Consider the following 27,396-nt stretch of genomic DNA (forward strand, 5'->3'; position numbering starts at 1 on the left):
CTCAATATAGGCTATTATTTCAGCAGTTGCCTGTCAGCATTTATTCCTAGTCTTTGCATACGCAAGACGCGAGCCATGGCATGGGTAAAACACAAAGCCAGAGTGATATTTTATAGAACTATTATGCTCATACTCGTATTAATCTTAGCCTACTGAACACACTGCCAATGTGCCTGCATGTTCGAAGGATGCTTATTTCGGTGGTGGTCATTTTCAACGAGCCAAGATTGTGATCTAAACTAGTGGTTCTCAAAGTGGGGTCCGGGGACCCCAGGGGTCCTTGAGGGGGTTCCCGGCGGTCTCCAGCTAAATTGGTTAATATATAGCATCACAAGTTGTTTAAATAGGCTATCAATAGGCCTATTATTATTCTTTTAGTGTGGAAACTTTTTTTAATTTCTTTTTTATATTGATAGGCTACATTTTAACAACCCACATCTTGTAAATATTTTCAGAGGTGGTCCGCGGCCTAATATATATATAGGCGGTATTTGGCGGTCCAGAATTAACAACCACTGATTCTAAACAAAACGAGGAGCGCGTTCAACCCCGGCGCCGATAAAGCATCTCAGATGACATGGAGTTCCCGTTGATTCACAGACAGACAGCACAAGGCCAGTTAGCCTACTACTTCTTATATATACGCGCTGTTCCTGTCAAATACATCTCTGACTGAGGCAGGCAGGCAGGCCTTCACTGCAAAGCCCGGTGCATATTTTACATTTCTTGCCGGGATTAGATGGAAATATGTTTGTTTGGCTCAACTTCTGGCGTGGCTCCCTCGCTGCTGAACACATGCATGCAGCAGCGCTGTCTGTGTTATCGCCACTGATCGCCAGGTGCATCATCAGTTGTTGTGGGGGTCAGGGCGTTCTTTACACACACACACACACACACACACACAACCCTCAAACGGGATAACTGATAATGATGTCCTCGTTTTTCATTTTGCACAAAAAAACGAACACAATATATTAGGCCTATAAAATAAGGAAATAATATTTGGCAGCATGCAGTCCACTGAAATGGTATATAGCCTATAATACAATCGTTAGATTCTCAGTGTCCTAGTCCTTTCAAATCGGTCTACTGTAGGCCTATACATGTTTTAATATACCGAAACCCGAGATGGCCATGGCAATCCAACGAATAGTCTATACAACACGAAAGTATTTTATTTTACGCCTATTTCTTTCAAACAACCCCTATACAGTTAAATTATCCTAGGCTACTATAGGGCCCTGTTTTATAATATAATTTGAGGCAAATATATATATATTTGCGTTAATAGAGGTATATTATTAGCATATAGCCTATATATTAAAACGTGTAAACGTGTTGTTGCAATTAGCTGTTGTTATAATAATAATTATAATATATAGATCATGCTATGTGATGTCCCGCAAAATATAATGTTCTACTTATTTATCGATCTCCTTATTGTTATTTATGTGTGACTGTCCATGTGTGCTGTTTGGGGCGGCTCTGTGAAGCGGACTGTAGCCTGCACTCTGCACCAATAGCATCCCAATGGCACTGGAGAGACTCAGAAAGTGTGTTCATGCATGCAGTCAGCTAGTGGGAGGATCCCAGTCGCTTCAATCTCCAACTCAGACTTTTCAAGCGACAGGGGTCCGAGAGGGGCACATCAGCCCTCTACTTGAAGAGTCACTGTCGGGACATTTCACTCACAAATCTGGGATTTGTTGTCTTTTTTTTTATTATTCCTCTCCTCGATTAAACAAAACAGAAACATTTCAAGTATAGGGACTCAAGCTTCTCCGTTCGGCGCGGCGCGCGGAAGATACAGCTTCCTCTCCGTTCCACTTCTAAATAACAGGTGACTGTTCAGAGTTTGCCAGGTTTATTATCTTTTCCACTGCACTCTGACCAATCAACAATTTGTTTAGCCGTCGTAGGCTGCTTGGCTTTGACAGATTTGTGAGCATCAAAGACGAGTTGTGCTTGTGTTTCGTGCAAGTTTGTTCTTCCATGCAGCAGGCTGTTTCGGGACTCCCGGTTACCGTCTCAACAGGTTTTTACGGTTACGAGTGGCATCTTCGAACAGCCTTTTTGTGGGGATACGATTCTAATAGCCTAAGTGACTGAGTCTGATCATATCATTATGGATATTGCAACAGGTCTGGTGTCACTAGAGCGCCTCTCCACGAGAAAACAATCCAAGACTTCTATAATGCTGGACGGCATAAAAATTGAAGATCACCCCCTGCGTTCAGGACAAGCTACGCTTGGAGTCATGCTTGGTAAGATTGATATAGAAGACATTAGTCTGCATAACTCGAGCGAAATCACTCAGTTTAACACAAAATGTCCGAGATTAAAACAAAATGTTTGACTTGGCTTCCAGGCCTGTCTGTACGCATATGCCATTTGCCTACGCGTGACTGCTTGCAGCCTTTACCTTTCTGCTGGCATGTTTTGAGCCTTTGCAGCTTTTTAGTTTTTCGCCCTTGCATGCAATTTCGCTGACAAAAGATAAAGTAACGATTTGTGTTCATACATCAACAACGTTCCCCCCCAAATGAAAACGGTATCGTTATATGCCCTCTTAAATGCCTGCTGGCTGGCATCCTCTTTGCATTATAGTCTAATGATTGTGACATCAAATAACTTGATGATTGATATGATCGTATCGGGTCTCATTATACAGATTATGGTGTGTAGGACATACCAGCAGGCCTATGGCTAGCTAAAGCTACAAGTGTCTCGTTTTGGTAAGAACGAGTTAAACGACTTTATTCTAATTAATACCAGCTTATTATTGACTTACACTTACTGACTTATACATGTGATTGTGTGTTCTATCTGACAATGGCCTGTAGGCCTACAAACTATACGAACGTGTAGTGTGTGTGTGTGTGTGTGTGTGTGTGTGTGTGTGTGTGTGTGTGTGTGTGTGTGTGTGTGTGTGTGTGTGTGTGTGCGCGTGTGTGTGTGTGTGCGCGTGTGTGTGTGTGTGTGTGTGTGTGTGTGTGTGTGTGTGTGTGTGTGTGTGTGTGTGTGTGTGTGTGTGTGTGTGTGTGTGTGTGTGTGTGTGTGTGTGTGTGTTTGACCGGCCTATACAATTCACTCACACGAGCAAATATGTTTTAGGGACTGACTGTCACCATCCATCAGTGTGCGAGGGCTGCCAGCGTCCGATTTCTGACCGCTTCTTGATGAGAGTCAACGATTCTTCGTGGCATGAGGAGTGTTTGCAGTGCACTGTGTGTCAACAACCCCTCACTACCAGCTGTTACTTCAGAGAAAGGAAACTATACTGCAAGCATGACTACCAACAGTAAGCACATCTGACTATCTCCCATATGTCCCCATCCAAGCACCAATGGCTGTGCTACAGTTGGCCTATATTTATAGGCCTTTACCTTTTCAATGTGTCTCACTCACTCCACGGCATGGAGGATGATTGCATTACTGGGCTTATCTTATTGTCATATTTATTGCTATATTATTGTCATAGAGTTGGCGATATTTCCATAATTATTTCCACTGGACCAGTGAAGCGCATTCATAATAGTTAGGCTATGATATGGTCACAACAACCAGACCGGGGAATCCCTTTCCATTTAATTCATTTCTCGTTGATGGTCCACTCACTTACAGTATATGACGTACACTAATAATTCGTATAGGCCAAGTTGAGTTTCAAAGCACCAAAAAGGAGGAAAATGCCAGAAAGTCAGTCCCTCGCAGCTGTACGCTATATAGCCTATTGGTGGTACAATGCACCTCAATCGGGATTATATGCTGTCAATGACTTGCTGCATTTTATAAAGGTGCATGTGCTTCATTCAGCGCAATATACGTTTTGTATTTTGCTTTGCACTTTTGTAGATTTAATTTGATTTAAATTATTTGGGCATTTGTGCGTTATATGCCTATTTATGTTTTGCATTTGACGCATCCGGCAATCATTTAGCAGGCAATTTATGCGATGAACAATATAGCCCGCCCCGTTTACCCGTATATAGCCTAAATATTGAACGGATGTGAATAGTTATGAAAAAAATACAAAATAAAACATGTACAGAGAATCGCACGCTGCGCGCGTGCACGCACACGCATGCGCGCACAAACTATTACGCACTGACACATGCATGCGCAATGGCCTACATTCTCAATTTAACGTTTTATTTAATGTTTGGCAGTTTGAATTGTTCTTTTGAATTGTTTTTTTCTACTTAACTAAAACATCAGTAAAATGCCCAAGGCCTATAGTAGCCAGTGGCTATTTGCAGGCTAATGTGAAAATAAAGATTATTGCTATTTTGATCACAATATGTCAAATGTATAATAACTGTAATAATAAGAATAAGAATATATTATTTTGCATTATGTAATTATGCAGTAATCAATTTCAAGTCAATTGCATTTCTTAAAAAAATAACCTAAAATTAAAATAACATTTTCATGTAAGTGATGAGGCAGAAAAATACATTACTATGTGATGAAGAAATTAGTAAATTGAAATTGACATTATCACACAGTTTTTGGTTTTGTTATATTTTGACTGAACTGAAGGCTAAAGGCTTGTTGCCGTGTAGTCCATGGGGTGCCTTAATTGTGTTTCTCATTGCATGAGTGCTTTTCATGCTTGTCATTGAATTTTCAGCTTTTTGTGTCAGGGCTTTTTAACAATTCGGCTTCGATTACTAGGACATTATCGCTCTCTGCTAGATACCTTGCAACCAACAATGAGTTACATCTATTGCCATGCGTGCTATTCATCCAGCTTTGTGACAGCAGTGTAGTCAGTTGATAACAATGGGGAAATTCATAGCAGTAACTAAGGGATACCGGTGTCACGGCTTCACGGCTTAGAGTTGGCTGGAAAAGGAAAAGGAGAGCTATCTCTTTCTTTTTGCTTATTTTACCCTGGCCATTTTGTAGTTGCTTCATATTGTCCATATGCTTGTTTTGTTTATCTATTGTGTGTGTGTGTGTGTGTGTATGTGTGTGTGTGTGTGTGTGTGTGTGTGTGCCTGTGCGTGCGCGTGCGTGCATGTGTGTGTGAAGCCAGAGAAAATATCTCTTTTTGGTGTATATCTTAATTTGCATACAATATATTTTTACACACAATATTGTGTTAGAAAGGGTATAGTATTATTTTATTGTAATATATTATATTACGTTATTATTAGGAGCTCAGCATGTCCACAGCCCTCCCTCGCTTTGCTACCTCTGGCATTTTGCATGTTGAGTTTATGTGACAAGTCCAAACATCCACGCCAAAAACAGCAACCTGCTAGGCGCCATCATGCTCTCTCACAGCGTTATTCATCGCACGTTCCATCTTTTAATTGTTCAACCTCCTCCCCTATTTTCTCTTGATCCCTCCCAGTTAAAAAAAAACTCCATAATAACAAAGAAATAACCTTGCTGGAGGGTCCCACTTCACCTTAGACAAAAGTATCCCTTTTTGTTTATTTCATTTGCACTGATGGGATACTTAAAGATGTAATTGGCACCTTTTTGACTTTTATGACACCTATTTAAGATGCATTTGTCAGCCCACAAAGTGCTCTGGGCTGTGAGGAGAGCTCAGACTTACAGAGGTCTACGTGCCTAATTACATTCCTACAGCAACTGATTCATACCCCGTAATCAGCTCAAGCTAGCTGCCGTAAATCAAGGAATTGGCAAGCAGTCTTTCTTTCACACCTTTTGAACAGGTTAAGGAGCCTGACAGGGGGAAATACTGTGTGCTGTGTAAAAAAAATACAGTACAGCATACAGTGTACATAATTCCCGACACATTTAAGCACACCTCCAAATAGTATGATTATGTGCTAAAAAATTTAACATTTATCAGCCTATATTTTGGTTGGATTTCCTCTCTTTATGTCATTCAGTTGACCTATGTTTTTATTCTGTTGTTTTTGCTGATTTTGGAGGTAAACACATTTTATATAGTTTCAGCTAAGTGTAAGGACAAATATATAATGGTAAATATAATTGGCTGACTTTCTGTGTACGAAGTATATAGTTCTTGTTATTGTTATGCTTTGCCTTTTTTATGGTAAAAATAAATAATAAAATAAATCAGAGACAGTGCAGTCACTGCAGTGTGCCGATGCACAGAAGCTGATGAAACTATTTCCTGCACTATTTTGGGAATCATTAGATTCAGTTTTCAGTCCAAGTCAAAGGAAGGAAAAGGAAGATAGTCAAATCCTCAGTTCACTTATAATTGTGCACTCTCATCAAAAGTAAGGATGACGATGTTTGAAAAACATGAGAATGTTGGTGCATTGTTTTTCCTCCAGTATTCCATATGGCGTTAGATTGAGAATTGGTAAACAGGGCTGTCAGCTGGATGGGCACCGTGGCCGAGCGCGTGAGGGGGAACAAGCTTAAACGAGACGGACGGTGTGTAAGAGGTAGAGTGGAATTACACCACCCCCGGAGAGTTTGTTGTGTCCTGGTGTTTAGAGGTCAATTATACATCATTAGAAAGTGGGAGATCTTTTTTTTCCCCCTGGAGGGACTTTTTTCTCTAACCGAGCAGATGCTTTGAAAGGAGGCTTGTAATAAGGCTATCACTTGACCAAAGTGTTGGAAAACACCCCTTTAATTGACTGCCTTGTTAGAGAACGACACGCTCAAGTGATGGGGTGTTTCTTTGAGGTTAATATTGTGTAACTATAATAACAATAGTTCTGATTTGTGTGGTGTATCGACAGTACAACTGTAACTACATACTATAACTTTCTAACAGCATTCTAAAATATATTTTTCAGGAAAATATTGATTTAAATTGGCTCACAGGGAGTTGATCAAAATTCATGCAGATTACCGGTACCGGTATTTTATATATTCTCCCCCCTTTTTCCTAATTTGGTAATTCATGATTTCGGAACCAGAATGAGGTCCAAGTTATAGTTCTATGAATATTGGAAAAGCAGACCAGATGAAGTCATAAAACCTGAGCCCCCAGAACCTGTCTCACTTCCCTTGTAATTCTCAGCGTTTGGACGATCCCCTGGTGTGCTGAGAGGTGCGTTTTAGAACTGTTAGTAGTGCCCTCCTGTGAAATTGTTGTTTTTTAATTAGCCATGCTTGGGACGCTGTAGTGAGCAGTGTGTTGGATAGATGCTGACGACTGGGGTTCGCTGTTAGCTCACAGTGTGTTTTCCTCACCTCAGGACACTCCCGCGTGGCCTGCTACTTTACAAACACATGCACACAAAATGGACACGTTTTTCTTTTTTTTTCTGTCCTCAGCCTCGTCCCTCACACAGTAAAACCCTGAGTTTTTGGACCTAACGGGTCCATTTCTACACTCTCAGGGTCCATGTTCACACTCAAATGAAGACTCATTCTGTAAACAACAGAGATGCTTCTTTTGTCCATCATGCTGAGGAGTTATAAACAACCAACCAGATCAACGATCCAGTTGTGCATGCTCTATGCTAACCGTTAGCATCTTTTTTCTAACTGCCTAAAAAAATCAGGAAAACAGGTCTATAGCCACTTCTCTTGGGTAAATAAAGGAGGACCTCTACAGAGAGACAAATCTAATGTTAGCAACACTAAGCTGGATAATATTGCTTCAGCTTGCAAGGATTTTTTACTGCTCGGCAAGGAGCTGGCTGGACTCGGGCCTGTTCCTCTGTAAGGAAGTATTGGGTTCTATGTCAACATGGCTCGGCCTGTCCCAGCAGCATACGAGGATGCATCATCTGTCATCTCATGCCTTGCTAACCGTCCCCTCCTCCAGCACATTTAGAACCATTAAGGACCTGTTGGAACGTTGCAGCATTTATTATGACGCTCAAGAAAGACTACATTAATTCACTCTTTTAGTCCTTCCTGTTTTCCCCTTATAGCCACTTTGAGTGATTAATATTTGATTAAACGGCTCATTTTAACAAAACACTTATGTATGGATAGCATGCTATTACAGATTCAACAGTAGTGAAACAGTGTGCTGTTTCAGTTAATAGTTTGTAAATTGCGGTCCATTTTTACCACACTAAATCATCTTAAGTATGAAATCTAATCTAAGTACTAATATCATTATATGTTCCATGACTTCATCAAGGATTTTTGTAAAGCCACCTCAGGTTAATGCTTGGAAGTAAAGGTATGTGTGTGTACCGTATACGGAGTGGGTGAGCAGGGTGTGTGTGTGTGTGTGTGTGTGTGTGTGTGTGTGTGTGTGTGTGTGTGTGTGTGTGTGTGTGTGTGTGTGTGTGTGTGTGTGTGCGCGTGCGCGCATGTGTGTGTGTGTGTGTGTGTGTGTGTGTGTGTGTGTGTGTGTGTGAATCTTCCTGCAGCAGCAGTTGGAACACAAAACACTTTGGGACAGGACTCTATATGGAAGCCACAGAGGCTGAGCCACGGCAGTTCCCCATCACCACTTTAGAGGCTAGGCTGGTGCCTAGGGATGTGGAAAGAGGGCTCTGTGGCTTTGTGTGTGTGTGTGTGTGTGTGTGTGTGTGTGTGTGTGTGTGTGTGTGTGTGTGTTGAGGTGGGAGCGGGAGGGGGTCTGCCTGCATGGTGTGCTCACATTACACTGGATGATAGCAGAGGGGTGCAGAGGAACTCAAGCATGCAATTTGTTGGTAGCCACAATTTAACCTCATCTCCTAAAGCCGGCTGTTAGGCAGCCAGTGGGACATGTCAGTCAATCGGGAATGCTAATCAGTGACAGTAGAGGAGACGGCTTGGACGCGGCAACGCAGTGATTTTCATCCCGAGCCTCACCTCCCTCGGGCCCTCAGGTTTATTTTCACAGCGTGACAACTCTTCATAACAAGAGGGAAGGCCACCGCAAAACCATTAAATGCAATTTACAAATTAGATTCTGGCCAAATCTGTGAAATACCGTAATGGGCTTGAGGTTGTTTAAGAAGCCAGCCGTAGAAATACACGCACTCAGCGAATGTTTTCAGTCTTTCGGGTTTGCCAGGTTCGTTGTTTGTAAGAAGAGAATGAAAATGTTTTTATTTGAAATGGTTGGATTTAACTGTACCAGTATGTGTGACGAAATTATTCATTTTAAATTAGCTTCATTTATAATGTTGGCAAGAATATGTGAAAACAAAACAAAAAAGCAACATAATAGCACATAATAGTACATACGATCTTTCTAATTATTGTTCAGCTCTGATTCTGCTCCGTTTCATTTTGGTGTAAAAATGGAATTAGTTTGGAAGTGGGCCACGTCTTGTTCCAGGGGGGAGGGGGGGGGGGGGGGGGGGGGTCTGGTCGAACGTGCATGAGGAATTGAGACATGGCCTCTGCTGCTGGCGCACAGTATCGCTGCTGGCCCCAGCTCTGTATATGTGATCCCACTCTGGAATGTTTTTCCAACACGTAGGCTTTTCGCAGATACACTAGAGAGAACTGGCATCACGGTGGCAAGTGCTGCATTCAGACTGTTGTGTGCCCAAGGCTCACTCTCACACTCACGTCACACATTCTAGCTCTACACGGGAATCTGGGCAGAGGAGTGTATTTATCTATACACTACGCTCCAGGTTTCGTGTGTGTGTGTGTGTGTGTGTGTGTGTGTGTGTGTGTGTGTGTGCATGCGTGTGCGTGCATGCGTGTGCATAGACAATAAACTCTCTCTTGCTCAGTGTGTCTTTCTTTGTCTCTTTCTGTTCTCTCCGACATGCTTTGCTGTATGACCAAGACAGACACATTTCAGTGTCTTTCTTGTGAAATGAGTCAAATGACCTTTGTTGTCTTGTCCGTAGACATACCACAGACCCCCCAAAAATCAGACCCTCTCGACATCGCTTGATGGTATGAGTAGTTATGTTATATCATAAAACACATTTCCTTCAGTTTTTTGTACCCCCCTCTCTTTATTCTTCATCAAACGAGATTATCCCCCAAACACTGGTATTTCTGCCCGAAGTGGCTGACAGAGATTTGCACTTTTATCATTAAGTGTGACACTAAGCTGGTCAGAGCTTTGTCCTGAATGGAGGGTCTGACGGAAACGGGGGCTCCTAATCCTTTTATTTGTGTCAGGCCCCGAAAGAGGGAAGAATGGGGCAGGGTGGGATGGGGCTCTAGAATGCCACGGACCCTTAGTCCCCTCCAGACCCCGCTTCCACAGCCAAGTGAGCACGATTCTCATCTTATGTGGTCTATGCACTCCCAGCGGATGCTCACACACGCACGCACGCCTGCACATGCGGAGACAATGCATATAGGCACACACACACGCATGCCGATGCCCACATGCTCACACAGACAAACACATAGGCCTACAAAATGCACACGTTTGAGAGCACATGTCATGGCCTGGCCCGCAACATAGCCTGTGTCTGTGAGTGCATGGATTTCAAGAGGTTCTGGCCTAGGAAAGGGGTTCTCAACCTGTGCCATGCAGGGCCCGCTGGTGGGGATACTGCAAGTGGGCCCCAAATTATTGGCGAAACATTAAGATATTAAAATATAACGTTGCTTCTCAAAATCCAAGCCTACATCCTCGTGGTGAGAGGTGGAAGCAGGTAATGCTGACTAAAAGTAGACTAATCACCTGTGCAGTGGATGATGATATAACATTAATACAAAAAATCACACCCGTCACGACCCGTGTGAAGTGAGGGGCGCTCTTATCATCGTACATCATCATACATCATCTCATTCCGGCCAATCACAATTTGCGTCCTCACCTTCGCCATCAAGGTTTGTGTTACGCAATGTTCGTGTTTGCACAAACACTCAAAATTGTCTATTCATTGTCAATGGCATTTCATATTTGTGTTGGGAGAAGAATTGGGTTTCATACCTCCAAAAATATGTAAAAACCAATGTCATGATATTTCTTCTTTAAAACCTTGAAAGAATTAACACAGCTAAACGCCTGCCGGTTGTTAAGTGGACAGGTGGGTGTGCCACAAACACATTTTTGAGATTTTAAAGTGGGCCCTGATCCAGCACAGGTTGAGGAACCAACTGGGATAAGATTAATAAAAGTTTGCCGGGTCCCCCATGGTAGCGGCCCAGCAACCTTTTTCTTTGTGGAAGGGGGGGGGGGGGGGGGGGGATGTTGTGGGCGCTTCAGCTGCTTTTGTGTGCTGCACCCCTTGTGGTAATCCATCTCCAGCGGGAGTCCCCCGGGGCACTTTATTTACTCATTCAACTGTTTGGAAGTCTGTTAGACTGCAGATCAGATGCAGTGAGACCAATGTGATTACTTTAACCAGCACTGCAGATTCCTTGCTGCCCAGGCCGGCGTCTCCTCTCCACTGTGTGAAGCCCTTGTGCCCTGCAGGTGGTTATGGGAGAAGAAGCTCCTCCCCTTGTGCCCTGCAGGTGGTTATGGGAGGAGAAGCTCCTTCAGGATGCTGGCGTCATGTCCTACGTCGTCCGTACTGTATGAATTAGGGGTGTGACAAAAAGTATCGCGATACTTCCTCTCCCGTGATATATTGAATCGTCCTCCTGGCAATATCGCAATATATCGAATATCGGGATATTGATTAGTTAGTACTAGTAGTGGTAGGCCTACCCATTGCAAAGTAGCAGGCAGTGTTTTACTGTTTGGAGGAGGCAAGATTCATGTACTTTTTGGCCAGTTTGTGACACAATTATTTTAGATATAAATACATAATTCCAAAAATGTTGCCTTTTATGGTTATTTTTATTTATTTTCAGTTGCAGATATCGTGATATATCGTTGATGAAATCTCACAATATTGCAATTATCGAATATTGTGATATTATCATTATCAAGGGCCTACTATCACCACAGATCGTGAAGTACCCGTATCGTCCCACCCCTAGTATGTATGTATGCCTGTTCTTTGTAATGCACCCAACCTGGTTGAAGGAAACGTCTAGCGTCTCTGTCAGGCCATTCTATAAAACGTAGAATTCCACATGGAAACCCCTCTGTTAAAAAGTTGATTCTTTTGCTATTATGGCCCCTCTGTCTTTATTATTTTCACCTCTTTTTTATTTTTTGGGGGGTGAGTGTATATGGTTTCACATTCAGGGGCACCAGGAGTCGGCCTTTGTACTAGAACCAAAGGCCTTTCTTTTCTTTTTTAGCTTCTTTGCTCAGTGGATCATAATTCAGTATGAAAAACGACGGCAAGTGTGGTGTCATAGTGTAAAAACTAACATCTTTGTTTTATTGGATACTGGGAGATGGATTTGGTTTTCCATCTATCAACATAGACCCAGAGCTGTGTACCTGGGGCTACAGTCTCTGCTCAGCCACTGCAGTCTGTCAGACTCTCTCTTTCTCTCTCTCTCTCTCTCTCTCTTTCTCTCGCGCCCCTCGGTGCGGCTAGGGAACGTGGTTGAAAATCAACTGCCAGGACAGCATGTATAGCAGCGAGAGCTCCCTAAACTCTCTGTTTAGAGCCGTCCGCTGATTGGTGATGGCCGTCTTGGCAAGAAAAATAACCCCATATGAAAACAGTGCAGATTGGGTTTCTTACGTGCCTGACTTACTCCCGTCCCCTCCGACCAGGCCCCCCCACAGCAAGCCAGCGTGATTTGTGCTTGGGGTCCTGTGACCCATGGAAGCTTCAAAAAGCAGCGAGGGGAAATATTTGGATGATCTAGATGGGATAGTGGGAGGAGTGGGAGGGAGGGAAAGAGAGAGGGAGGGAGGGGGGTAGTTTGAGCAGGGCTAACTGGTATAAGACAAGGCAGATGTGGTGGATCTGCAGTGCGGTGGTGATGACAGGACAGTCTGTCCACCAGAGTGCAGAGAGAATGCCCACCCTGGATTCGGCACACACACACACACACACACACACACACACACACACACACACACACACACACACACACACACACACACACACACACACACACACACACAACTCACTCTCCGGGGAGCTAGGATACAGACACCATGTTCCGCACACTGAGGTGACATGCGGTGGAGAGAAACTGTGCATTTCAGGGGAGGGCGGGGGCTGCAATATAAGAGGCATTTCATCATCAGATACGGTGATACTGATCGTCTGTGCCCCCCAACCCACACCTCACCCCACCCCTCTGTCTCCTCTTCTTTACCTTGCCTCTGCTGGCTGGATATTAAATATATCCCAGAAAACAGCCACCATACGTCTTCCTGGGAAATTCTGTGGCTCACGAGCGCCGTAAAATGATTTGGTGTCTAGGAAAGGGATAGATAAGAGGATAAAACATGGGAAATCTTCAACAACAAAAGAAAGTGTACTTATTCTTTGCCTTATTGATGCTGATACTTAAGCACCCTTGATTTTGCATGAAAAATGTATTCCTGCAGGCAAAAGCTGAGACATTTTGATCTAATTATTTATATATAATGTTTTTTCTTTTGATATTGTTTGATTCCATTCCCCTGGTTTCAATCTACCTCATCTATGCACCAATTGTGCATGCGGGCCACTTAAATGGAAAGCCCCCATTGAATGCTAATATAGCTGCAGCAGGCTGTGGTTGGACGCAAACCCAAGCTCAGCAGTTAAGAAAGCAAACCTGCGGTCTGAGGCAGCTCCCATCAGTCTTTGGCCTCTGTGGCTGTCGCTGCCTCCTCCTGAGAGCGGCTGGGCGAGTGGGCCCACCGGCCCCCCCTGGGTGTCTGTCTGCCTCATGTCAGCCCCGCAGGCTCTGCCTCCTGCCCTGCAGGCCTGGTTGCCACACAGGGGAGAGCCATCCCGAGCCCCAGGCCAGGGCTCCGCTCTGAAACCCAAGCCCCAATGTAGTGTTGTGATCCCAGCTGGAGAGACAGGTCCGGCTCTGAGCGGGGCCCTCTCTCGCAGTGTGGAGCCGGGGTCACCGGTGGCCTCAGCTCTCTCTCTTCATCACTCCACCGGTGGCTGAAGTTTTAACAGCGGCTGTGAAGCTTTGATTCACAAACAAACTCGTAGAATTGTGTGCTATGTTTCGCTCCAGTAGCTCTCAAACGTTTTTGTGCCAAGGACCCTCAAATTCATATATATTTGGCCCGCGGACCCCCATCTGAAAATGTAGACGCCCAGAAGAGAATATTTGTGTTAGCTTGTGAGCTTGTAGATTGGCAATTTCTGCCGTGCGACGTTGTCATACAACAAAGTATAAATCAGCCTTTAGGTTTTGATGCTATCAAATTATCTATTGCAGCAGCTTCAAAGGCCTGTTTTTGCTAATGTTTCATCATGTGACCAGTGATGTCAGTGGAAATACCACAGAGCCATTACTTGTTATGTCTCTGGTAGATGTATTCACTCTGAAATGCTGAAAGGCCATAAAGCAGCAGGAAATATATGGCCGTAGCATGAGTGCATTTTGAGCATTTGCGGTGTGAACACGTAGTCATGTCTGTGTTCTCTCAGTCGGCATGCACTCTATGTTGAAGTCAGTGTGTTGTTACGCATTGCCGTTTGGGCTGCATGTGTGTGCTTGTATGATGTGCGCCCATGTATATGCACACAAGCCTATTTGGTTGCAAGAACCTACTTGTGTGTGTTGTGTTGTGTGTGTGTGTGTGTGTGTGTGTGTGTGTGTGTGTGTGTGTGTGTGTGTGTGTGTGTGTGTGTGTGTGTGTGTGTTGTGTTGTGTTGTGTTGTGTTGTGTTGTGTGTGTGTGTGTGTGTGTGTGTGTGTGTGTGTGTGTGTGTGTGTGTGTGTGTGTGTGTGTGTGTGTGTGTGTGTGTGTGTGTGTGTGTGTGTGTGTGTGTGTGTGTGTGTGTGTGTGCGTGTGCGTGTGCGCGTGCGTGCGGCTGGTAGAGCAGCTGGATGGGAACCGTGAGGTTACCAGTTCGATCCTGGGCTCCCCCAGAGTTAGAGTTAGAGTCGAAGTGTCCTTGAACAAGACTCTGAACCCTTTTGCTCCCGATGTGCAGTTTGGTGCCTTGCATGGTTTCCTCCACCATCGGTGTATGAATGGGTGAATGTAATGCACAATCTATGTAAAGCTCCTTGGATAAAGGTGCTATATTAATGCACCATTTACCATGCTTGAGTGCGTGCATGCATGTGTATGTGTATGTATGTGACCGTGTGTGTGCATGAGTGCATGTGATTTGTGCGTATGACTGTGTTTCTGACTGTGTGTGTCCGTGTGCGTCTGTGTGTGTGTGTGCGTGTGCGTATGCGTGTGTGCGTGTGTGTGTGCGCGCGGTTGTTTGCAGTTGGGTCTGTCATTCGGCCAACCTTTGGACACACTGTTGGCAGGCGAGTCTGTGGACTCCCCTCTTGGTGCAGCACAGTGCTGCTCTGGAGGACGCAGTAAGTGGTGCGTGCCACCCCAAACCACCACACCCCCAAACCCACCTACCCACACCCCCCGACCCCCTCATCATCACCCAACTGGTCCTCTGCTCTCCCTTCCTGGGCCTCCAGCGTCTGGGCCGTGGCTGTGGATGAGTGCTACATCCTGGCTGTCAGCACAGGGGTTAGCTGGGGATTGGCCTGCGGTGGAAGTGCAGTATCAGGCCCTGTCTGTCAGCTCCTCGTTCCCCTTCCTCTGGCCCTCGACGTGGCCTTACCGTCGGCGGGCACACAGCGGCACCGACGGACGCGGGCCCTGCCGGAAAGACAGGGCTGCGACTCAGCTCAGATCTAGGGGGGTGAAAGTGAAAGCCTCAGAATAGGCATATTCATACCCGTGCCAGTGAAAAAAAGGGGGCTGTTAAAAACCCCTTAAGTGCTCTGGTGTTGTGTTTTCAAACAGACCGAGAAGGCTTTGACAGATGGTTTACAATTTCACCCGGTATTTCATTTCAGCCGCTTTTAGCTGTCGCTTCTTCCGAAGAATAGCCGATCACCCGCAGCCTGTATTTGCATACAGTTACGGCTACAGTGTTATGGTTTCTGGATGGACATATTCTCGTTTGTTACTGTCTGTCTGTCTGTCTGTCTGTCTGTCTGTCTGTCTGTCTGTCTGTCTGTCTGTCTGTCTGTCTGTCTGTCTGTCTGTCTGTCTGTCTGTCTGTCTGTCTGTCTGTCTGTCTGTCTGTCTGTCTGTCTGTCTGTCTGTCTGTCTGTCTGTCTGTCTGTCTGTCTGTCTGTCTGTCTACTGTATCTCTAGCTCACTGACACACACACGCGCACATGCACACACGAGTGTACACACACATCTGCACCACACATGTTCACAGACAGACGTACACATGTTGGAGGATTTGTGGCTCTAATCAGATTAATTGGTCCATCTTTCCTTGGAAACATAACATATACAGGCCTCTGGTAGCTTTCAGCTGGATGCTGCTTACAATAACCAGAAGCCAGGCAGCAGGCACAAGGTCGGCAGGGTCACAGCACGCTCTCTGGCACGGCCCCTTTTATGGCTTACATGTTACAAAAATCACCACCGTGCTGGCAGATTCATTTTGTCGCACAACGAAGGAATTTGTTTCTATTCCTCACAGAACGTTATTCTTTTCAAGTCACACGTCGGCAGAAGGAAAGCATTCGTACGGAACGTTGCAAAAATAAAAACATGAAGGTTTGTGTTGCTTGGCAGAGATCCTGTCCTCTTCAAAGACAATGGTAAAAACAAGTTTGGCCTTGTAAAGCATATCATAAATACATTAACTCAACTGTTACTGTAGTCCTAATCCTTATTAATATTCTCCAAAGTCATGCATGAAGCTTAGGTTCAGTGCCACAGTGCCCAGCGTATGTTTTTCTTTTTGCCCACAAGTATTTCTATGTGAGGGACTATCTACACACACACTACCATTCATTATTTTATTATAGCTTTCAGCCTTACCACAACTTATACATAGGAATGGCTACTGCTTACCCCCCTCCTCTCCCACCCCTTTCCCTCTCTTCTTCTACAGTTCTGTAAAGCTTTAATTATCTCCAGATAAATTACACACGTTCATGTTTGCTGATGTGCACTAATAATTATACTCCAATGTCACTTGTCATTACTAGTAATAATACTTGCCAATATATAAATATCGGCGTTATGGGGTGTCTTGTCATCATACTTAGTTTAGTGTTTATACATTTACAGGATTTATATACATAGTACTGTACATAACTACCTGTATGTCTTCTGCCTATCTATAAATCTATAAATACATTAATTATATGTCCAGGTCAAATTGCTGTGAGTGATTTATTGATTCGGCTTGGAGATTAAACCCATTTGTAGGGTTTATAGCCCGATAACCACAGAGATCAAGTCTGTGTGTGCTGTCAATCACAGCCAGGATAGAACAGCAGATTGATTATCAAGTACTTACTGTAACTCTGACTGTCTGACTAAACCTTCTGACAGTTGGGAGACAAGTAGTGTAGCTACAACATGGCAAACCCCACCCATCTGGTGCTGGACGACAACTACAACAAACCATAAAAAGCAAAACCCATAAATTTGCAAATAAATATGTGTATACTATTTGACCCGAGTCTGGTTCTTTCACACATTCTGGCACTAATAACCTCTGACACACCCTAAACACCCACCCCCTCAAAGAGAGTACATCCAGTGTAGATCAGAATTTCGGTGTCTAGGGGAAGCCTGCGGTTCTGGAGCCAGAGAGGGAGTCGTGCCCTAGCTGTCCCACAGAGATGACAGGAAGATAAGAGAGAGAGGAGGCCTCTCTGCACAAAAACATCCCACCGGGAACTAACCTAACCTGGGGGAATGACGGAGGGCTTTAGGATCCACTGCCAACATTTATCCAGGCAGAAAACAACCTTTATTTCTCTATTGTTCACAGGATTCACCGAAATCCTTTGTTTTCAATCCACAGTGATGTTTCATGCAGCGGCGCAATTATCCGCATGCAGTTTGTATTGTAACAGCACGCCTGTGTGTATGTCACAACTTTGGCTTTGTGGCATGGCTTCTCTTACCGACAGCTACACAAATGGGGCGTAGGGGGTTGGTATAGGGAGAGGGGGGGGCTGAGAGAGAGCGACAGACTCTTGGCAGAGACAGCCCCTGCAGTTATAACTTAGAAAACCGCTTATAGTTTGCAATATTTGAGAAGGCGAAGTGAAAATGTAGCCGTTTCTCCTAGACGATGCGTAATGAGGGAACCGTAGGGAACGAGAAGCAGCAAGCGTTTTTGTTTTTGGAAGCGGCACTAACGCAGGGATCAGCAGCATTAAAAGAGATTTACACCCCAAGCTCTTAAACAGTTTTCTTTTGCTCAATGGCTCCTCTTTTACAGATATTTCAGGGAAGTAATAAACTGCACTGACAAGCGTTCGAGTGGCTTTGAATCATCCCTCATGGGCAGCAGAGCTCCATCTCAACCGCCATAGAGCATATTTTCAACACGACTGTAGAAGTCAGAATTCTCTGCATTAAGAGTGTTCAGTCTTGGGTATTATGCTCGGCTTGCTGCTGTTTACATCAGAAAGGCAGCAAAACTATGCAGAATCCACCAGCATACACTCTCTTCCAACAGGGCAACTCAGTTCAGTGTTTATCTGTTGTTTTGAGTGCTGCCTTGGCCCTGTGATATAGGTCTACAGACCCTGTTTTCCTTGATGGTTAAGTTCGTTTGAAGCTGTCTGCATGGTCTAGAATGGGGCCCTGCACAGTGTAAGATGTCATATTCCCGCTGTGCTGACCAACATGCTCTGTAGGGCCTTGATGTGCCCATAACATTTAATGGTACCTTGGCAAATACAAATGGAAACTCTTACTTTGCCCAGCAATCACATTTCGGTCCTTCTATTCTTGATGCATTTCTGTTTTTTCGTTATTTATTTATTTACCATACTGTAATTATTTGTTTGTGTCTTTGATATACGCAAGCCACAAACTCATGCCTGAGAGGGGTAAAGAATATGCATTATCTGATAATTATTAAGATTACGGATAGGATAAATAAACCAAAACGAAAGGGAACATTTGTCTTGAGTAAGGCACGGTTCCCCTGCGTACTGCGCCCCCCCGGAATGTCTGTTTGCAGAAGAAGAGGTTTTCACTGGTATAAATGAACATCACAGAGTGTCCCCTTTGGACATGGGGCTGCGAGTTGGCCTGGCGGGGCAGGGGAACTGTTAGTGCATTGCAGGAGGGGAGAGGGGAAAGGTCATGCCAAGACACGCGTCCCAGTGTGGGGTGGGGAGAGATTCCGACGTCGGACAGGTTCAGAAGCGTAACAGCCTGTTTCTGATTAGTCACCATGATTCATGGTGATAAACAATTCCTGTGGTCTCCGAGATCAACGGATGTGTATTGTTTTGTGTGTACGTCCTGGTGCGGTTTGTGTGTTGTGTTGGTTTGTATACAGTATGTACAGTATTTACTCACAGCAGGGTGTGTGTGTGTGTGTGTGTGTGTGTGTATGTGTGTGTGTGTGTGTGTGTGTGTGTGTGTGTGTGTGTGTGTGTGTGTGTGTGTGTGTGTGTGTGTGTGTGTGTGTGTGTGTGTGTGTGTGTGTGTGTGTGTGTGTGTGTGTTTGGGTGGGGGCAGGGGGCTTGTTTTTGTTTGGATACATTTTATGAATGTATTCCAAACAAACATAAACCCCTACTGATCAATATGCTGCTAACACTGAACATACAGTGACCAATAGGTCTCAAGTCTTTACCAGGATAGTGTCTGATTATTTAGGAATGGCCATCACAATAATGGTTTAAAAGGGTGTGAAAAGGTCTCTTTTTGAGAGCAGAGCTGTAGATAGCTGTGCTTAACATGTAAATACTACGAAGAATTTGTTGACGTCCAAAAACCCTATTGACGGTTTTAAAGGTACAGGCAGCACAACGAGTTCCAAACACGGCAAATGGATGACGAAATACAACAATCGCAGAGTACAATATAATAGTCGAAAAAGAGGAGAATATAGCGCTATGCAAAAGTCACTAGGTGAGCTTGTTGTACTCTTTGCCCTCATGACTGGTTATTTTATCTGTTGCTACACATCCGTGCAGATGCCTGGCATCAAACCTCAGGGTGATAAAAGTGTCTTCGGGAGGTAAGTGTTTATGGTGAGGATCCGTAAGGTTAGCAGGATCAAAGCCCTGTTGAGAGGACGTTAAGCAAGGAAACAGGAAAAATAAACAAAATGGCCTTATTTTTGCCATGCACAGTTACTCATACAGTCTACAGATTTATGGCATTGAGGAACCATGTCAGGGAGAGGTGAATTTCTGTCGTGTTGCTCTTTATTGCTGTGGAAAAAAAGAAACAAGATGCTGGTCAAAATAGCAGAAAAGGAAAATACACCACTGATGTACAAAAGAACAATAGCTGTTAAAAAGCAAGGAAGGGAAACATGCATGCACACTCGCACACACACACACACACACACACACACACACACACACACACACACACACACACACACACACACACACACACACACACACACACAGTTGTCTTGATTTTTTTCCCACTTTTTATTGCTCTGAAATAAGAAACTGATTGGAAGTCAACTGTATTTGACAGCTCCTTCATTCTCAGTGTATTTGTGAGTTTGTAGGGAAGCACCAAGCAGCAGTCTCCATGACTAAAGCATTTCGCTGTCATACAGAAATCTTGTGTAGGTTTCAGTTCTGCCGCTCAGCTTGGGTCATATATTCTGTCACTTGTCAAATGGCAAAAGACTAATTCACTTGACTGTTTTAGCTGTGTATATTTACAAGTCGTGTGTCCCCCCCCATATCTCACCGTGGTTAAAGTTAATACATAAATGGTATCTCACTTTTAAAAAACCTCAGGGAAATCAGTTACACATTTATTTTTTTCTTTCTATGCCAACTTTTGCATTCACATTGACAAATAAGACGTTGCAGAGCTTTCACTTTTCATGGGAGTACTTTCAGTAGTGGTCAAACCTGTCTCAACTGTGCGGTTCCGTGCAGTAGCAGCACTCACTAACATGGGTAAACACTAGGAGCGGTTGTACCACCTGGCCCGGGCCTGTGGTTTTTGCCATTTCCAAGTCATCTGCTATAACTGCTACAGCTTTAAGTAGGAGTTATTACTTGCAAGATAAGTGTGGAGATAAGCTGGTCCTAGCCTGCAAGATATATGAAGTGTCCGGACACTGCAAGAGGTGCACCTGACCTGGAAAATAATGGTGTGAAGGTGCAAGTGCAGTGCCCGGAGACCCTCTCAATCCTAATGGTGACACGTAGGATCAGAGGTTCACTGACGTTTTCAGCTCCAGAATAAAAATGTGGTGTAATCCCAAAACCTTTTTGGAACCTATTTTAAAAAGAAATTCCGCATGCAATGGTCTTATTTTTATACATATTATATTAATAATTTAAGAGGAATTAAAAAGGTCTTAAAAGCCACTTTAGAAATGTGCACATACCCTTTATACACTTATACTGTATGTTGGTTAAAACTGCCTTTACACTACCGGTAATAATATTTAAAATGTATTTTGTATGGGATTAAACCACTATAAATGGAATTCCAAGCCCTTGCTTTGTATTGACCTAATTATATAACAGTAGGCTATAAGCAAATTAATGATTTCTCTTTTTTGTTTCCTTTTAAAAAGAGCGATTAGGTTTCTCCCTCTTTAGTAAGGTATGTGGGAGACGCATTCCTGCCGCTTGGTATGTTAATTCACAGCTCCAGGGCCCTCACCAGCCTTCAGCCTTTGAAGCTTCTCTTCGTCTTGCCTGTCTCCCATCAGGTGAACCTCTGCCCTCTGAACATTTTTATTTATTACTCGATCCCTCACCTGTAAAAAGATGATAAAGTTGACACATTACAACTCTGCAGGCACTTGCTGCTTTTGCACATAGATTAATGACGAGAAAAGTGCTTTGTTAAACACCAGGACAAATTTGAGCTTTAAAAGTTTGACGGCACATGCATGCCAAAGGTGTTTGCTCGTTGGACGGCTGCCAAATGTGCATTTTAAAAGACGTGGAGTTGTATATACCAGTCATGTCAGATCATTCTGATCTCACAAACGTCAGCGAGACAGTGTTCTTAGAGGGTAGCCTAACTTTACAGGTGCACAAGTCTCCATTATGGGATGCACACACAGATCCAACACACCAAAGGTCCAACATCACCCGGAAATCACCCGTCACTCCCGACAATGCGTTGGTCCGACATGCGTTGCGCTGTGCTTGCGGTTAGGGTTAGGTTAGCGTTTTGGGTAGGGTGTTGGTCTAATGACAGTCGGACCAATAGTATGTCGTTTTATAACACTGGTTCTAAATGTGGGGTCCGGGGACCCTCTGGGGTCTGTCAGGGACTTCTAGCCTAGGCTGTCCCCCGCTAAATGATGTGTTATGAAAGAAAATGACACTTTATGGGTCTGTAACACTGAGAGTGTAGTGTACAGATGGAACCAAATGGACCCTTACAGGTACACTCTTCAGTTGTGCGAATGGAAATTGTACACTCTCCACTTATAAAGGGTATGCGCATGCATAATGTGAGTGACAAAGTGAGTTTTACGTGGTTTAATGTTGTTTAGTGCAATCAGATAGGACTTTTCTGTTTGGATGTGTGGGCTTTCCAAAAGTCGTTTTTTGCCACTCAGTAGGCATTCATGTGTAACGTCTGGGACTGGGTATGATGATGATGTCACACGCATACCTTCTGTTTCGTAGACTCTTATGGGTCCATATGTACAGATTAACACTGAGGATTTTGCAGTGTAGATTGGGGACCCAGATATAAAGATCGTATCAAATGGGGGTGCATGGCCTAATGCACCTGGGTCCTTGGAATTAAGAAGGTTGAGAATCACTGTTTTACAACTTCATACAATAGCTTGCGTGGGTGCAGCATTTGTCCTCTATGAATGTCCGCTATGTGACGATTATTGTATTTCCACTTTCTTCCTCTAATACGAATCATTCTGACAATGATTCTTATTAGAGGAAAGAAGTGGCCGGCTAATGTTCAAGGAGCTCAGCCACTGCCGTGATTGAAGTGAACGCTGGTGCTTTGACCTGCCGCACAAAGAGTTATAGGTGGCAGGTCAGGTTGTCACTCAGGTTGGGTGGGTTTTTTAATCATTTCATCTTTGCTGGGGGGCTCTCCCGAGACCTCTGCAACGTTTAGCAGTCTGCGGCTCAGGACCCCGGGGCTCGTCTAAGCTCTGCCTGCATCCGAGCTGCCATTATTAGCTCTGCTCTCCAGAGCACGCGGCGGCTCATCTCTCCCCCGAGAGGGCGGCTGAGAAATGAAGCACGTTGGCTGGGCGTAGTGGCGGAGGGGCCAATAGCCCGACATGGAACAGTAATTACTCCATTGATATTCCTTGCACAATAATACTGTCATCTCCCATTTGCATAACCTCACTCTGTATCCCCACCACAGATTAATGCGTGTGATCTTGTCAGAGGACTAAGGGAGTTTCTGCTGGCATGTCGGTATACATGCTCTTTCAGATCTCACTATGGTGCCAGTCTTGTTATAAACACAAAGGATGAAATGTTTGATTATCACCACGTTAACAAAAGGGGAAACATTATTTTTCCCCCTTGTGGTGAATATCCGGAGCCTTCTGGCTCCACCGCCTATGATATTACCTTATAAAAAATACAAAATAAACGGAAAGAGAGAAAGAAAGAGAGAAATGGGAGTTGTGCTGGCTCAGGTTGGTAGCTGTGTGTGTGTGTGTGTGTGTGTGTGTGTGCGTGTGTGTGTGTGTGTGTGTGTGTGTGTGTGTGTGTGTGTGTGTGTGCGCGCGTGCATTCTCGCACGAGTCGATCTGTGTGTGTGTATGTGTGTCTGTCTGCCTGAGAGAATGAGAGTGTGGTGGGTGGGTGGAGTGATAGGGGGTGTCAATGGATGTCACACAGCCCAGCCTCAGCCCCTTGGTTAATGGCCATTGGTCATAGGCTGTCTCTCTCTTTATTTCTTTTTGCTCTCCTGCTCTTCTCTCCTCCCAGGTCTCCCACTAGAGCTGGGCCCTCAGGCACCGCATCATTTATTGCTGTCAGGAGTAGCGAGGGAGGTGGGGGTGGGGGTGGGGGGACAGGGAGGATGCTGAAGAGAAACGGAGGGGAGGAGGGAGGAGGTGGGGGTGAGGAGGAGGGAAGATGGAGGAAGATGTGGTGCAGAGAGAGAGAGGGACAGTGGAGGTGAGGGGGGAGGGAGAGGGTGGGCGGGCGGGCAGGCGGGCACGCTAGACTGTCAAATCTCTGCCGTTGAATATTTAATGGAGCCTGGAGTGTTTATTTAGTTAGCCTGTCGATTTTTACCGCTCTGTCAATAGTGGCTCCCGTGTAGCCTGCTGATGATCTTTAGTGTCTCTATCCCCTCAGGAGAGGCCGGGCGCTAAACGCAATTATGGATTTTCCTCCACCGCAATGTGTTTGATATTTTTACTGATCTAATTTGCAATCTGGTAGTTTATTGTTTGGCATTTTAGTGGTGCTCAAGTGGCGAGGCAAATTTGATTTCCTCTCATAATTCTTTATAACTTCATTAATGCTGTTAGCACATTGGCACAGATCTTAAATAAAGCTAGAGAATCATCCCATGGATGAATGCATTCCTCTTTTATTGTCTTGCTACCCCATTCCTTTTTTTCTTCTTACTGATTCTGTTTCTAATTAAAAAATCAGCCTGGTGGTGCACTGGCTTCATGAAATATGAAATCGTAATAGGATTTGAATGGCTTCCCTTCGTAGAGGCATGTATATTCAACCGAAGACACCCTAGATCCATTGTGGGTAGGACTGGAAGACATCAAAACAACTTTCTTTCAATGGGATTCAATGTCCTCAATGACAAATGAGAGCATTAGCCACAGAACAACAAATGCTACTAAGGCAAAATAATCCGGGCGATTGTCTCGGGAGAATGTGTGTCTCCAAATGTTGTCGCAGAGCCCTAGGATTTCTAGCCCTATGACGGATGTGTTGGTTAGAGGGGCAGCATTAGCTCTAATGCTGTTAGCATGTAGCCGTGTGAGTGATGTGCTAGTTAGATGCCCAGCAGTAGAGCTAATGGGGTTAGCGTGTTGAGCCTTCAGAGGGATGCAATCGGTTAGGCCGTGATGGATGAGTGTCGCGCCACAGAGGCTTGCAAGCCTCTCCTCATTCGCGAAGCTGTCAGCTTCTTAAGTGGACGTGCACAATTAGTGCTGAAATCAGAGCCTGGTTAATCTGATGGTAGGCCCGGTGTACAAAAGGATCTAAAGAACGGCTCATCTAGCTAGTGCTGAGCGAGTGATGGCCGTGCACTATAAACATCACAATCAAAAGACGTGTAAGAGAGAAGGGGCTGATACTCATCTTTCCGCCTCCGTTTTGTACCATTCAATATTCCTGCAAATACGAGTGGTGAATTTCACCGAAACCTTCTTTCACTGTTCGAGATGGGAAAGTGGGGATGGCGAGGCTTTTGTTTATCATTCTCAGCCATTCCCACCTCTCTTTCACATAGTTTGCATGTGCAGTTTGGATGAGCAAAAAAAAGTCTATTTGCACTTACTGTAAGCCCTATGTTCACGTTTTCAAAGAAATTCTGAATTTCTTCTATTTTTCAAAAACCAAATCTGATCTAAACTGCTGATCTACAAGCTCACGACACATCATGATATGCAACACGTTGTGAGCTTGTAGATCCGATAACCCTTTCATCTCCGTAAGGTTAACCGATAAACAGGTGGCCCAAATGGGGATGCCAGGGTGAAAGTGTTTAATGTTCTTCTCTTTTTTTTTTTTATGATTGAGTGATCTGTCGTCACCGCCACAGCTCATCGGCACAGAATGTGTGACGCGTGTGACAGACACACAATGTCATGTGTCAAAGGCAGCAGACGGCAACACACATACCACTTCAGGGGTAATGAGCAGGGCACGTCATATACGCATGCATGCACAGACACCTTGGATGGTTCCTCAATGCCATAAATCTGACACCTACCAGAGTTTAAAAAACAAACAGAAAAAAAATCAAAGGTTGAAAACTGCTTTAGATCAACATAACCTGTTTTCACCTGGCCTAGTGCTATCTCCAGTCACATAGCTCTCATTACTAGGCAGATTATAGACCAGATTAGGCCGTTGAGTGATTTGAGTGTTTAGGGTTGGCGATCACTCAACCCATAACTCATACTATCATACCTTTGTAGTTCCACTGCAGTTATGCTGTCTTAATCTAATGTAAACTGAATGCTGTGGAAAAAAGCAACAGGATGCATCTCATTGTATTTTACAGTTTTATCAGTACACCACTATATCGTTTTGCCCTGTATCACTCTTTTTATTATTTTATTCTATGGCCATGTGGCCAGATTCTTTTGGCGCTCTTCCAGAGGTTGTTAAAATAATGTGGTGGAAATTATCTGATGGGAATGGGGGATGATTTATTTGTTTGGGCTTGATTTGAAGGAGAGGGTTAAATCTGTGAAATTTGAAAGTTGAACAGCATAAGGTACGCTCGTGTTTAGATAACAAACAGAAATATAGATCAGCTATCGTTGAGAAATTATTTTGATTTATTTACAGATAGTGTGGAAGTACACCAAAAAACAGTGTGGGAACCACCACAGACCCTTCTGACACATTCACCTCCCCACCATAATTCTATCTCTATTAGCTATAAATTGTTAAAGTATTACAATTATATTGCAGGCCATTGATTTCACTGATGATTCATGTAAAAGGAAATAGCTCCACCCACCCAATATTAATCTCTTTTCTGGCTTACCACATGCATTTTTTTTTTAATACATAAAACAGAAAACACGTTGTTTTAATTTGCAGTAATCCCTGTCATTGCTACTGGTTGAGGCACAGAAAATGGACTCTGTTTTTATTCTTTTCATTTTATTTATTAATTTTTTCAGACATTCCTGACAATAGAAGATCCCCTCACTAATTGAAGGCTGCCGTTAAATCAGCCAGAACATCCACTGCTCACGTCTTGCATCAGCTGTGGTTTGGAAAGCAACCTCCCTGTACTCCCTCTTGGAGAATTCACATCCCCTCATAATAATATAACTGGGAGGGGGGTGCAGTGGAAGCGATGACACTACGCTCCAGAAGATTTACTTTATTTTATATTTTTATTATTTAAAATCCATTGTTATCAGCTGAGTTGAGAGGGGGGATGAGGAGGGAGGCCGCGAGGAACATTTCTCTCGAAGAGAGGGAAATGTCATCCCTGTGTAATAGTTTATGATTCATCCCTGCACCTTTGACTAAATAATGAGGGATGACAATTAGAGCAGGCCATGGGAGTATAGGAATCAAAGGGCTGAGATTCCCCCTCGGTCGGTCTGTCCTGTCTGAGCGTGCGCTCCCAGCAAACTGGATCCAGATGTCTCTCGCTCGCCTTATAGCGCCATGCGGCCAGGCAGGCGGCTGCCACAGCCATACAACAGAGCCTTTCTGCCAGCCAGCCAATCTCTCAGCCTCCATGTTGAAAACATGACAGGAGACCTAAAGTACATTTACTTAAGTACTGTACTTAAGTGCAGTTTTGAGGTATTTGTACTTTACTTGAGTATTTCCATTTGCCAGTACTTTTACTTCTACTCCACTACATCTCAGAGGCAAATATTGTACT

The 27,396-nt window shown here is 44.2% G+C and overlaps 1 protein-coding gene across 2 annotated transcripts in view; it reads left to right on the forward strand.

Moving 5' to 3' along the window:
- The first annotated feature begins 2,016 nt into the window (after nucleotides 1–2,016).
- Nucleotides 2,017–27,396, forward strand: part of lmx1bb (LIM homeobox transcription factor 1, beta b) — a 57,387-nt gene continuing 32,007 nt past the window's right edge. For both annotated transcript variants that reach the window (XM_083784256.1, XM_083784257.1), the window contains exons 1-2: nucleotides 2,017–2,264; nucleotides 3,115–3,301. In XM_083784256.1, the coding sequence (XP_083640382.1) occupies nucleotides 2,126–2,264; nucleotides 3,115–3,301 (326 nt within the window). In that variant the 5' untranslated portion in view covers nucleotides 2,017–2,125. The remainder of the gene's footprint in view (nucleotides 2,265–3,114; nucleotides 3,302–27,396) is intronic.

Source organism: Protomyctophum parallelum (genome assembly GCF_964188405.1).
Source record: "Protomyctophum parallelum genome assembly, chromosome: 15".
Lineage (NCBI taxonomy): Eukaryota > Metazoa > Chordata > Actinopteri > Myctophiformes > Myctophidae > Protomyctophum > Protomyctophum parallelum.